The 12,747-nt window shown below is 37.1% G+C and overlaps 1 protein-coding gene across 3 annotated transcripts in view; it reads left to right on the plus strand.

The window, feature by feature from the left end:
- Nucleotides 1-6: 6 nt before the first annotated feature.
- WDR26 (WD repeat domain 26) overlaps nucleotides 7-12,747 on the plus strand; it is a 39,875-nt gene continuing 27,134 nt past the window's right edge. Inside the window, exons 1-5 of one of the 3 annotated variants that reach the window (XM_011360852.1) lie at nucleotides 7-686; nucleotides 2,563-2,662; nucleotides 2,763-2,867; nucleotides 8,500-8,636; nucleotides 11,831-11,928. In XM_011360852.1, coding sequence (XP_011359154.1) covers nucleotides 292-686; nucleotides 2,563-2,662; nucleotides 2,763-2,867; nucleotides 8,500-8,636; nucleotides 11,831-11,928 — 835 coding nt within the window. In that variant the 5' untranslated portion in view covers nucleotides 7-291. The remainder of the gene's footprint in view (nucleotides 687-2,562; nucleotides 2,663-2,762; nucleotides 2,868-8,499; nucleotides 8,637-11,830; nucleotides 11,929-12,747) is intronic. The other 2 variants (XM_011360851.1, XM_023531020.1) reach the window with 2 other exon arrangements.

Here is a 12,747-nt window from a genome sequence, read left to right on the forward strand (position 1 = left end):
CCCACCACGGCCTCTCTCGGCGAGGAAACTCTGGCCTCCGCTTCCTCCTCCTCCGACTCGGACACCGGCGGAGCCTCCCCGCCCCCGCGGAAGAAACCCCGAGCCTCGGCGGCGGAGGGAGCAGGAGAGCCCGGGGCTTCGGCGGGCCGCGCAGGCCTCTCCCCTCCGTCCTCGTCGCCCTCCTCCTCCTCCGTGGTGGTGGTGCTGGGACTCCCCCCGGCTGCTGCCCCTCCCGCCGCCGCTGCCGCCCCCCACCGAAGTAGCGGCCACAGCCTGGTCAGCGGCAGCATCATGCAGGCCAACGGGGCAGGAGGAGGAGGAGGCGGCGGCGGCGGGGGCGGCGGGGGCCAGGGACAGACCCAGGAACTCGCCTGCCTGTCGGCGCAGAACGGGGAGTCGTCCCCCTCGTCGTCGTCCGCGGGGGACCTGGCCCACGCCAATGGGCTCCTGCCTTCCGCCCCCTCCGCCGCCAGCAACAATAGCAACAGCCTGAATGTCAATAACGGGGTCCCCGGCGGGGCCGCCGCCTCTGCCACCGTCGCAGCTGCCTCCGCCACCACCGCCGCCTCCTCTTCCTTGGCCACCCCAGAACTGGGCAGCAGCCTCAAGAAGAAGAAGCGGCTCTCCCAGTCGGATGAGGACGTCATTAGGCTAATAGGACAGCACTTGAATGGCTTAGGGCTCAAGTAAGTGTCCTTTACAGGCAGCTGGTGTGGACGGACCGAGGGACGGGGGCTGCAGCGGGGAGGGGGCTGCAAAGAGCAACGAGAGAATGACTGCTGGGCACGCAGTGCCCAGGACAGAGGACGCAGTTCGAACTGGCCTAACCGGGAGGAGGAGCTGACCGAAAGGGAAATAAGGGAAAATCAGTCAGTCTGACAAATCGTGAGATGAGACCGGCGGTTTGGGGGGTTGGGGAGTGGAAACTAAAAGATCTCCCCCTCCCCACACACCTTCAGAGCTTAATTGTCTGTCAATAAAGACAGATGCTGGAGTGTGTCTCTGTATGTGCTGGGGGAGGGGTGGATTAGAGCTGGTGGAAATAATGAACCTTGGAGGATTTGTTTTTCAAGTATATCTCAGAGGCATCTTTGTGGGACACCTCCCCACCCCCAGCCATGACAGACAACTCAGGCAAACTACCAATCAGGGAAGACAATCACCTACAAGTGTTTATGGGAACTGAGGGGCTGGGATCATTTGGAAGGAGATGTTTGAATAAATCTGATGGGAATAATGAAGGAAGATACCATGTCGATGCCATTTAAAGGCCCTTACGTATATACAAGAGGCCTACTACTAACTCGGTTGAAATCCCGGTTTAATACCGAGATGATTGCCTCTAAAAAAGGGACATCTGATCTGGTGAATCATTTATTTTCCAATACAGTTTAGATGGCCTTGTGTACCTAAAATAGGGTGAAGTAGAACACGACCTTGGCCCCAAAGCACCGTTTTGTGTACACACAAAGAAAAACTAGGGAGGTAGAAGGTGGGTTTGAAGGGAGTGCCATGGAGTCCGATGGAGAAGCAGAACCAGGATCAGACTAAAGGGAAAAACATGGAACAGTCCGTTTGTCTAGCTTCACAGCATAGATTAAAAATAAGCTCTTAGGCTAGTCAATGTGTAGTTTTGGATTTACAGACTTGTCCTGGGGAGGGGGCAGGGGAGAGCACTTTTTTTTTTAAGTGGGATAAGTATTTTGATTCTCAGGCAGATGATTGCACTATTTAACTGAAAAATAAATGGGACTGAATAAGAAAGAGCATTGAAACAAACATATGTAAAACAGATAAAGGAAGATTCTTAAATATCAAAATATCTGACGGAAGAAACTCCATTTCATGAGTCTCTTAAGCGCTCAAAGAGAAATATATCATAGGAAGATTTATTTCACTTTTTTGCCTGAAGGAAAAGTGATTCGTAGGAAAACAGGTTTTGTAAATGCTAACAGCATACTACTGAGACGAGAAGCAAGCTGACAGCAGCAGGAGGAGATAACTCGTGACTGTTTGGAGCCTACACCATAGTAAATTTGCTATTTTTAGTATAGAGAGAAAGAGAATGATTTTTGATGCCGGATTTATTTTAATTTTAAAGACTGACCTAGTAGAATTTCTATGCAAACATGATATCTGGATATAAGGCTCTTCCCTAACACAGGTCATCTCTATTACCTTGTATGGAGCTAACGTTATCTTTCGAAATGTAACATGGTTAGTATGTAGATCCTGGTTTATCATGTATTTAACCCGTTGGTTCCAACATATTTTTAGAAATTCTATACTTCATTAAACTTCTGAGGCATTAAATGGCAAAAGTGGAAAGAATTTATTTCGATTCGATTTTCAAGAAGGTTTTTAACTCAACTGGATATAAATGAAGATGACAGTTTAAAATCAAGTTTGTTTAGTCAAGCACATTAAAGCTATTTATTTCTTTTTCCTTCATCATGAGGTTAGCTTAAAAACTTTTGCAACTGTTTTCATAAACATTAGTTTATTTGGAAGAGTAATCCCTAAAGTTGGTCAGGTCTTTTTTACACTGTATCTCTCCTGCAGCCAGACTGTTGATCTCCTCATGCAAGAGTCAGGATGTCGTTTAGAACATCCTTCTGCTACCAAATTCCGAAATCATGTCATGGAAGGAGACTGGGATAAGGTAAAGTAGGGCATATAGAGCTGTGTGACTGCTGCTAAAATTATATTTTTCATGTGCATTTTGTGACATTTCTGTTTTTCTCTTATACCAATTTTTGCAGGCAGAAAATGACCTGAATGAACTAAAGCCTTTAGTGCATTCTCCTCATGCTATTGTGGTAAGAGGCGCACTTGAAATCTCTCAAACGTTGTTGGGAATAATTGTGGTAAATACACTTTTGTTCTTAGTTTCACATTTATGCTTATTTTAGTAGGTTATTGATAACTCTAGGCTTCTGCCTCTTATAAAATATAAGGCCTAAAAATAATTAAATTTCATAGAATTAAATTTGTAAACTAGGTTGAGTGTTTATGATGTTATAAAGTTTGAGTTTTGTATTTTTAAAGTCATGTTTGGTGTGTCAATTGAAACTAATTCATAAGTTAAGCTACAAACCTATATTGAAAGATCAAAGCTCTCAGCGCTATTAATAGGAGTTTTATATTTACAGAATCAAGGATAAATTATACTTTTATATTATTTAAAATACTGAATGCTGGTAAAGAATGTGTTTGGGTGTGTGTATATCTGTATAGCCTTAAGCAGCCGATACTTTATTTTTTTTAATATTTGAGAATTATAATTATTAAGTCAAACCAGTTTTGTTGGTGTGCTCACCATTTTCCATTCTTGCATTCCAGTTGTGTGAATTGACAGTGTCAAAGTTTTAACTTATCCCTGGTAGAGGATTTATATGTAAATTTGATCGATGGGCTCTGCTTACAGGCCTTATTTCCCCGACAAGATCAATTTAGTAGTTTACCTGTTAGGCTTTTTTGTAAATCTTAATGAATCTTTTATACTGATAGGCTTTAATTCTTCAGTAAATGTTGGTGAGGGAGAGGAGAGGATAAGTTTTTTCCCTAAGTGCTTGTGATTGGAAACCATGGAGAATCAGCTGCTGGCTACTTGTTTTAACTTCTAGCTGATTCATTTGTTGTCAAAAGCAGTTTCCTGTCTGGTGGGGGAGGGAAAGAGGGTGAATAGGAAGTGAAGTAGGGAAACCAGCTGTTTGTTAAATATTAGTATTTAATGAATGTTACCTTTTGATTTTTTTAATTGGGTCAAATATTAATCTTTTGCCTTTGTCTATAAATCTAATAGAGTCTCCTGTTTTTGATTTTTGGGTTTTTTTTAAATCAATTTCAAAAGAGTTTTCAAATTCTTAATGTAATTTTATACAATAATATTGTAGAGAATGGACTTCAGGTGAATTAAAGGTACATACAAGCATGAACAAGTATGGATTCATTTAAATTAATGATCTAATGTATTATCTTTAGTAAATATTTAAAATACTAAAATTTTTAACTTAAAATTGAATCAGATGATTGATAATAAATTAACTCATGGAATAATCAACATCATAGTAAATTTTAAAAGAAAATGAAAACAAATTAAAATAAAAAATAGCTGTGTTCAAAAGGATTACAAATTTTCCACAGTCATTGTGTTTGGGGTTTAAAAAAAAACAAAACCTCAATATATTTTAATTGAGCAGTTTTTCATAAATTGTTAGCTGTGCCAAAATGGAAGGTGACCCTAAAATAAGGACAATTAAATGGCCCAAATAAGAATTGGGGTTCTTTTCCCATTGGACAAGTTAGCATTGCTTGTATGGTGACAGTAAAGATGATGGACTGTTTTAACATACAGGAGTGATTTCTTGGAGGACTGTTTTCCTTTTTTAAGCTTCACCCAAATGACATCTGTGATTCAGTAGTAAAAATTTGAATAGGTTCAGTTCCTTTTTTTTTTAATTTGCTTACAGTAATTTGAGACTTCTGTATTGGATTTAGATTATGACTATATCTCATTAGAAATCTTCATTAGAAGCAACGTGTAAACTGAAGAAAGGTAGTTGTAGATAATAAGGAGGAATCCTTTCTTTTTACAGCCTGTTCAGTCTATAGAACATTCTAGGATCTAATAAAAGATGAAGATTAAATCTCTGGCTGAGCCTCACGCCATCAAACTGTTTAGGTATTTATACAAAGAAAGGGGTTCAAATTTTATCTCACTTTAAGCATTGATGAATCAATGGCTTTTAAAGATTCAGTTCAGCATTTTTTTACCTTTCTAATTGTGTTTAGATTTACTCCTCTCCCCCACTACATCTCTAGAGGATAATCTAATGTAAGCATAAATTTGTAACAATACCTTAGAAGACAACTATTTGTTTTTTTAACATAATTATTTTAATTGTATACCCAGACACATTTGACGACTTTGTCTAGACTAAAATTGTATTTAACTTTTTAAACCTGAATGTTTTTATTGACCCAATCCATTCTTCCCCCACTCTAGCCTCCCATTTAAAAAAATGGTTTCCAGTCAAATGATACCAGAAATAGCAAAATTTGCTCTGGATTTTCTGGAAGCTGAGCTCATGAATCAACATTTTTTAGCTTGAGTTCAGTTATGCTTAGCCATATCTGGGGAATTGGGGTGGGTATTGAGATCAGTAGCATAGCAAACTTTTATATGTCTAAAACTGTTTGATTATTTTTTAATATAAGAAAAATATACTTAAGTATTCAAATATTAACTTGATATACAAAAAATAACTAATATGTTTTAAAGTCCAGTAGAGAGGAGTTTTGAGAGCCACGTTTTAAATATTTCATTTCTCTTTTTCTCTGAGTCATGATTTAATTGATATAACTTGGTTATAACCTTATTCCAGAGTTAGTCAGAACCACTACCGAGTTAGCTAGACGGTTGTTGATAACCAGACTTCCTGTGCATCGTAGTTTCTGAGTTTTTCTTTCACACTGAGTTCAATGTAATTATGTGGGAAGAAAGGATAAAGCCATCCAAATATTGGGTAGGATCGGGGGGCAACAGCTGAATTTACCTTGCGAAACTATCTTTCAAGCTATTCTAGTCACTTACCAATTTCAAGTTTCTGTTAGATAGTAAAAGAGAGAAAGAAACACTGCTATGCCCGAAAATGCTACAAAATTATCAGAGACCAGAAATAATCTAAAAAATTAGGAGCTGGGGAAAGATAGTTTATTTTCTCTTCTTTTTTTTCTCTCTTTTTTTTAAGAAGCTCATGGTCTTTTTAAAAAAATGTTAGTGAAGCCCTGTCCCCACTTCAGCAAACTTCAGTTTTGCCCGATGTTAAAAAATTTTTTTAGTAAATAATTAACAACATTTTTAACCCCCCAAAAGAAAGATATTTATTTTCTTGAAACCATATTTGCATTTTTGTGCCTTAAATTTTGGGAACTAAAATAGTTTTGCTCTCCATCCTTATCATGTACATCAAGTACTTGAACGGATTTTAAGGAGACTGTAATTTTCTGTCAGATCTCTAGCTGTGCTTGGCCAGCAGCACAGCATGTTAGTTGCCATGTATACCACCAAGATTTGATATCCGTTCGAGGATAGTCTTTGTCTTAATCTGGATAAAATGACTCATAGAGAAATGTTCTTGCACTGCTTTTAGAGCATTCCCTGTATACAGGAAAACGTGTTTATATTGGCTTCTCTCAGAGTTTTGCTCTGCCTCCCTCTTCTGTCCTGCCCTGCCTCTATCCCGTAGAAAGAGAATAACATGTTCTAGCAGGATCTTGGTGGGAAAATAAGGGGGAAATAGCGCTTGGGACACTGTCCCTACACACATTGGAATGGGGGAGGGGGGGTGCATAGGATCTAATGATTGACACCTAATAAGTAAATGAAGGAGGATTTGCCCTGAATTAAAAAACAACTACTAAAGGAAAAGAAAAAAAGAGAAAAAAAAAAAACCAATTTTCCCCAAATTCCCAATTGCTAAGGAAATTTAGTGAAAAACTGAAATGTACATTCTGGCCAGTTCTATGTGGCATTTAAATGAAAAAGTTCTGTAACTAAATATGATTCTCAGGTTTGAATCAAAAACAGTATGTGAAATGAAACTTTTAACAGTTTATGGATAAATGGAAATACATGAACTCTTCATTTCATAAAGAGTTGAAGTTTTTTTCAGAAGATAAAATGGTGAGAATATCCAGAATTAACTTCAAATATAAAATCCTTTGATTTTTAGATTGTTTTGTTTTATTTAGTCTTTTGCTTTTGGTTTTTGTCGCCTGATAGACTTCAAAGTACTTTTTTATTTGACATATAAAAGTAAAGTTACATGTACAGCAGCATACTTTTTAGGGCATTTTGGTAACTAATCTATTTCTGAAACATTCATTTAGTCAATCTAACCTAAAGTGTAAAATTTGGTAAGTGTAATTTTTCTGGAGTTATAGGAGCTTATCTCATAGTATGAAATTTTTTCTATCCTTTAGCTATAGGTTTAAGATGAGATTATTACCAGACGTAAGCAATGAATCTTACAAAAGATGCATTTAAATGTATGCCTAATAGATGTGAGAGGGTTTATTTTTATTTTCTCTAGAAATCATTTTTATAAGCTTATAGGTTATATCTTCTAAATACTCCCCAGTAGAAAACTTTATCGAGCAGTTAATTATTCTCTTTAATTCTGTAAACAAATGATAATTTCTCCACATCATTTTTTGAGAGCAGTATATTTTCATTGTTTTTAAAGTAAGCATTAACTGTTTTTTAAAGTAAGTAGATTTGAGGTTTTTCCCACTATGTTTCTTGGAGTGTCTAAACATGACTAACATTTTATGTCTACTTAACTCTTCTACCTCCATCAGTTGGCTTGCTCAAACACCACAAGTAGCAAATGCGATGAAAGAGTACCCCCAAGCAGTGGTCCTTAATTAGGCTTAAAGTTTAAAAGAAATTCCAAGTTCGATATTCATATATATATCTTGTCTCTAGTAAAAAGCTGCTAGGATTATGGTGATCACTTTCAAGTGAAAAGTAAAGTAATAGAGTAACAGAACATTAAACAGTATTAAAACCAAACACATTTCAGAAAAAGAAAAAAAAAAACAATGTAAAAGTGCTTCATAGTAAGCTGGAAATGATTTATCCTTTGAGGGAGAAAGAGCTGATAATAATTGTGCTTCACAGTTTAAATGCACCAGTGAGAAGATTGTCACCCATCCACAAACACAAACCTTCTATTGTAGGCATCCCTTTATTCCCTCCTAGAGAATGAGTCCGTCAGGCTTAGGCTTGTCCACTTTAGTACAGGACACTCACAGCTTTGCGCCCCAACCTGTAGTCCATTTGCTGGACAGCTCTTCTTTTTTTTTCTTTAGAATTTTATAAAGAGTTCATTTGAACCAAAAATGGTAGCATATGTATGCCAGGAAGCAAAATCTCAAATCTTATTTTTGATAGGCCAGAATCTGACACTCAAAACATCTCGTGGCTCTAGTTCTGCTTTCTGGTCCACTTAGTCTTTCACATTGCGGCTTTTAAATAATTCCTCCATTAACTGGATTTTCTGCAATATTTTTCAAGACCTGTTGCATAAAACCCCCTAGTGCCTTGTTATAAAAGTCAGGCTTTTTTTAAAAAGTAAATCTAGAATCTACTTGGAATAGTTTTAGATTTTCATACAAGAAATAAAATTCTAGGTGAATGTTTTGAGGACAGAATTCATTTTTCCCTATTTCGATGCCTTAGTCATTAATGATCTTATATAATTTGAAATTACTTGTTTAAAACAGTTTTATTAAGACGTGGAATTGAGCAAAGTTGTATTTAATCTACGACAACTCTATTAAACCAAATAATTTTGAGTCATATTAAAGCTTTATAAAAAGTTATTGTTGAAGGGCATAGTAGAATGGTTTCTACTGTTCTGTTTAGGCACAAACATTTTCTGAACCTTCCATCAACTTTTTTCCCCTGACTGCTGCTTTCTGTCATGTCAGAGGATGAAGTTTTTGCTGCTGCAGCAGAAGTACCTGGAATACCTGGAGGATGGCAAGGTCCTGGAGGCACTTCAGGTTCTACGCTGTGAATTGACGCCACTGAAATACAATACAGAGCGCATTCATGTTCTTAGTGGGTAAGGAAGCAATTTCTTAGACTCCAGGCTGATGGCAGAGTTGTTACTTTTATCAAGGTTTCTATTCCAAAGTTATGTTTTTTTAACATTTTCCTAAGATCTGAATATTGCTAAATTCTTAGATAATATTTGTCTGGATAAACACACATATGTGTACAAACTTTTTTTGTCATTCTAGGAAGCTTTTAAATTTAGAATAGAGAGATATTTAGATGGGTGAAAGGAAGAAGAAATATATATTGACAATAAAAGGCCGTCTCATAATCTCTAAAAACCCTGTGCCAGAAAACCCTATGGCGAAATCTTCTATAAAAACAATAAGCAGTGAAGTGTTCAGTATTGATGCATCCAAACTTTTTTATGTATACTTATCATGTACCAGGTTCTTGATAAGCATTTCATATACAGTCTCATTTTATTTGCATGTTAATCCTTTAAAAGTCTTAGTGCGAAAAGGCTTGGTTCTGGACCTCCCTTCTATTCTGTCTACACGCTTTTCCTAGGCAATCTCATTCTGTATCGTGCCTTCATGTACCGTCTCTGTGCCAGTGGCTCTTAAATGTACCCTCTCATCTGAACTCTCAATGTATGTCTAATAGCCGACTTGACATTCTCCATTTGGATATCTAATCGGTGCCTCATAGTTATATTTTCAAAATAAAATTCTTGATTCCAGTTACCTCTCCACCACCACAGACCTGTTCCTCCTCTAGTTTTGCTCATCTCAGTAAATGGAAGGACCTTTTACCCACTTGTTCAGACAAAAAACATTTTTAAGTCTTTTAACTTTGACATGTATTGGCCTAACTCCAAAACATCCCAGATTTGTTCATTTCTCTCCGTCTCTACGATTTCTACCCTAGTTAAGCCATAAACACCTCTCCTTCTCTTAACAAAGCACATTTCACACAGCCACAGAAATATATAAGTAAACCATATATTAGCTGTTTCTCTCCCTTTCTTAAAACTTTCCGCTGGCTTTCCAGCACACTTAAAATCCAAAGTCTCTGCTCCAGCCCACAAGGGCCCTGATCCTTTCCCTTATTCGTTACTCTCTAGCAACACTAATGCTAAGGCATTTGTACTGCCTGTCCCTTTTATCTTAAACTCCTTTTCCCTAAGCTGGCTACTAGTTGCTCAGGTCCCAGCCCAAATATCCTTTTCTGAGACCACCCAACAGGCATTCTCTGTCACATCACTTTGTTTTTGACTTTTTTTCTTAATAGCATTTTTCACTATATGATATGGCCCAGCATCAAGAACAGTATCTCACACAATGAGTTTTCAAATACAAAAAGATAGACCCAAAAAGATACAGGGTTCATATTAGGGTTTTTGCAGATAAGGAAACTGAGCCTCATAGCAGAGGAGTGAAGTAAGCAGTTAAAAATAGAGTTAATAGATCAGGGAGCTAAGATTCAAGTCATTGGTCTTTACCCACCACTACATCTTGAAATAGTAAATTCTGCTGGATATCTTAATTTTGTACCTGACAAATTACCTTGTTCTGGTTACCTCTTACATAGGTGTCTGATTGCTGTATCACCTAAGTATCATTCACCTGATGAATATTTTTTCTGCTCTGGTAACCGCATATATAATATAATCATGTAGTTTTTATCCTGAACCGAACTTCATCAAGTTTATCCCTTGAATATTTCACATAAGGAAATGGTCCAGAGATGACAAGATGCAGAGTTGGCATCAGAACTCAGGGTTCTTTCTCAGTCCAGTGTTCTCAGTTATACCATGTGACTTGCCATAAACAGACATTCATTTAAAACGTTAAGGTATAATGTATATTTTCAAAAGGGCACAGAAGCACTTGTAGGTCACATTTGCAAAATTTAAAAGTAAACAATTTTCCATAAAATTTTTGATAAATTTTGCTCCCAAAGTTATATTAGAAAGCAGATATTTGCAATATCCAGCTTGTAAGGTGTTGTAAATCTTAATTACTCATTCTATTGGGGGGAGGGGAGTAATTCTCATCGGCTAAAACACTGTATACTAAATAGCAGGAGAGCAAGTAGTTCTGATAAGTAAAAGGCAGTTATATAGATGCTAAATGCAGTATGCTTTATGCAGTTAAGAAAAGGGAGGAGGTGGTACTCAGGTTAACTGAGAGGTTTCTGATACTTATATTATCATTTATTAAGCTCTATGTATATATCAGGTAGTAGACCAAGTATTTAATATACTCCATCTTATTTAAATCTCACTATGCTGTTTACTACCCTTTTTACAAGTGAGAAGAACAGATTTGTCTGAGAACAGAGTACCAGACAAAATAGCAGGAGAGTTACTTGCCAGGTCTAATCTCCATGTTTGAATAATGCCTTCACTTCTTTTACTTTTAAAGCCCGTTCTTCTGAGAAGAGCCAGAACCAGGTCAGGGTCACACTTCCAGCAGGGGGCCCTCATGTATTCTCCAGAACCCATGAACTTTAGCGTTTATGCCTCCTTCGGCACATATAGTGAGTAATAAAACAGTTCCCAAATTTTCTACTTTGGGATCGCAATACCTTTCACAGGATGACACAAGGATGGTTATCCAATTATACCATTTCTTGAGTGACGTTAATGATAAACTCTTAAAGGTATGTTGTTTTTGTTTAATTAACTTAGTATAAATATCTTTGAAGGGTTTTTTTTTTTTTTTTTTTTTTTGAGTTTTGTTTTACTATAGAGAAGCAGTTAAGTTAGCATAGTGGTTAAGAGCAGGTTCTGCAGCTGGAATGCCTGGGTTCATAGTCCTACTTTGTCTCTTAACTTAACCCTAAGCTAGTTACTTAAGCTTTCTGTGCTTTGGTTTCCTCATTTATCAAACTAGAATAATAGTGCATACTTCATACAGGATTGTAATGAACATTAAGTGAAGTAATAGATGTTGACAGCTTAGAACAGCCTGGCAATAAGAGCTACATATAGATACGGATATATAATAACGAATATAAGAATATATTCTATTAAGAGATAAAATATATAACAATATATATTTAGTTATTTCTTTTATATTTTAGTAATTATATCCAGGTACCAGGTTGTATTAATGAATTGGGTCCACTCTAGAAATTTTTTCTTGATGTATCTTAGTAAGAACTAGATATCCCAAGTATAATCAGCAGTTTTCAACTATGTTTAATCCAGAGAAAAGGGTTTGATATTTGGTTCTTTCTGTGTCATATTTATAGGTATCTGATGTGTAGCCATGCAGAAGACCTGCGTGCAAAAGCAGAATGGGAAGGCAAAGGAACAGCTTCCCGATCCAAACTATTGGACAAACTTCAGAGTAAGAGTCTTAATTTTTAGTGTTTCTGTGTTTTCTCTTAGATTAGACATTAGGAAACAGTTAGGAAGACTTGGGTCTAGTCTTACTTAGTGGGTATTTAGAGGAGGGGACAGCGAAGCCATTAAGAGACCCCTTAAACCAGAGCTTTCACACTCTGCCATGGAGCCTTGAGAAGCTAACCTCGGAAGTCAGTGGAAGGGTGCTGGTCCCAGAGCACTTCTCCTTCCATTTGTTTTATGTAGTGATGCTACCCTTAAGATTTTGCTTGGGTTGAAAGTGCTTTGGTTAGAGGGAAAATATGTAAACCACAGCTTTAAACCATGAGCGTTTTAAGTATTTCGTTGATTTCAGTATTAAGGCCCAGATTTCTTACTCTTCCCCCAACTATGTTCTATAAGTTCCAAGTTAGAAGAAGGGTTTTATTTTTGCCACATCTTTTTCATCAAAAGATTGTCTTTTTTCCCCTCTGATTAAATCATGTTCTGTATATATTTCATGTTTTCATGTTGAGGTGGGAATGGAGATCCTAACAATCAGAAAACCATGTGTTTGGGGGAGGGATAAGGCATTAAAGGAACAGGATAGATTGGTATCAATATCAAAACACCAATTATTCCCAGAATTTTGCACAGTATCCTTGGCATTAGAAGCAATTTGGTGGGGCCTGGAATTTGACTTATATCAGCCTTTTGGCTTGCTCTTTGTGAAATGGAGATTTTTCTTACACTTGTAATGGTGCGTAATTTCCTTTTCTTACACAGTCATTTTTAGATTTTCTTTTTATTGTCACTGCCTTTTTATTTATTTTATTTGTTTTTG

Source organism: Pteropus vampyrus, unplaced genomic scaffold, assembly GCF_000151845.1.
Source record: "Pteropus vampyrus isolate Shadow unplaced genomic scaffold, Pvam_2.0 Scaffold60, whole genome shotgun sequence".
NCBI classification, from domain to species: domain Eukaryota; kingdom Metazoa; phylum Chordata; class Mammalia; order Chiroptera; family Pteropodidae; genus Pteropus; species Pteropus vampyrus.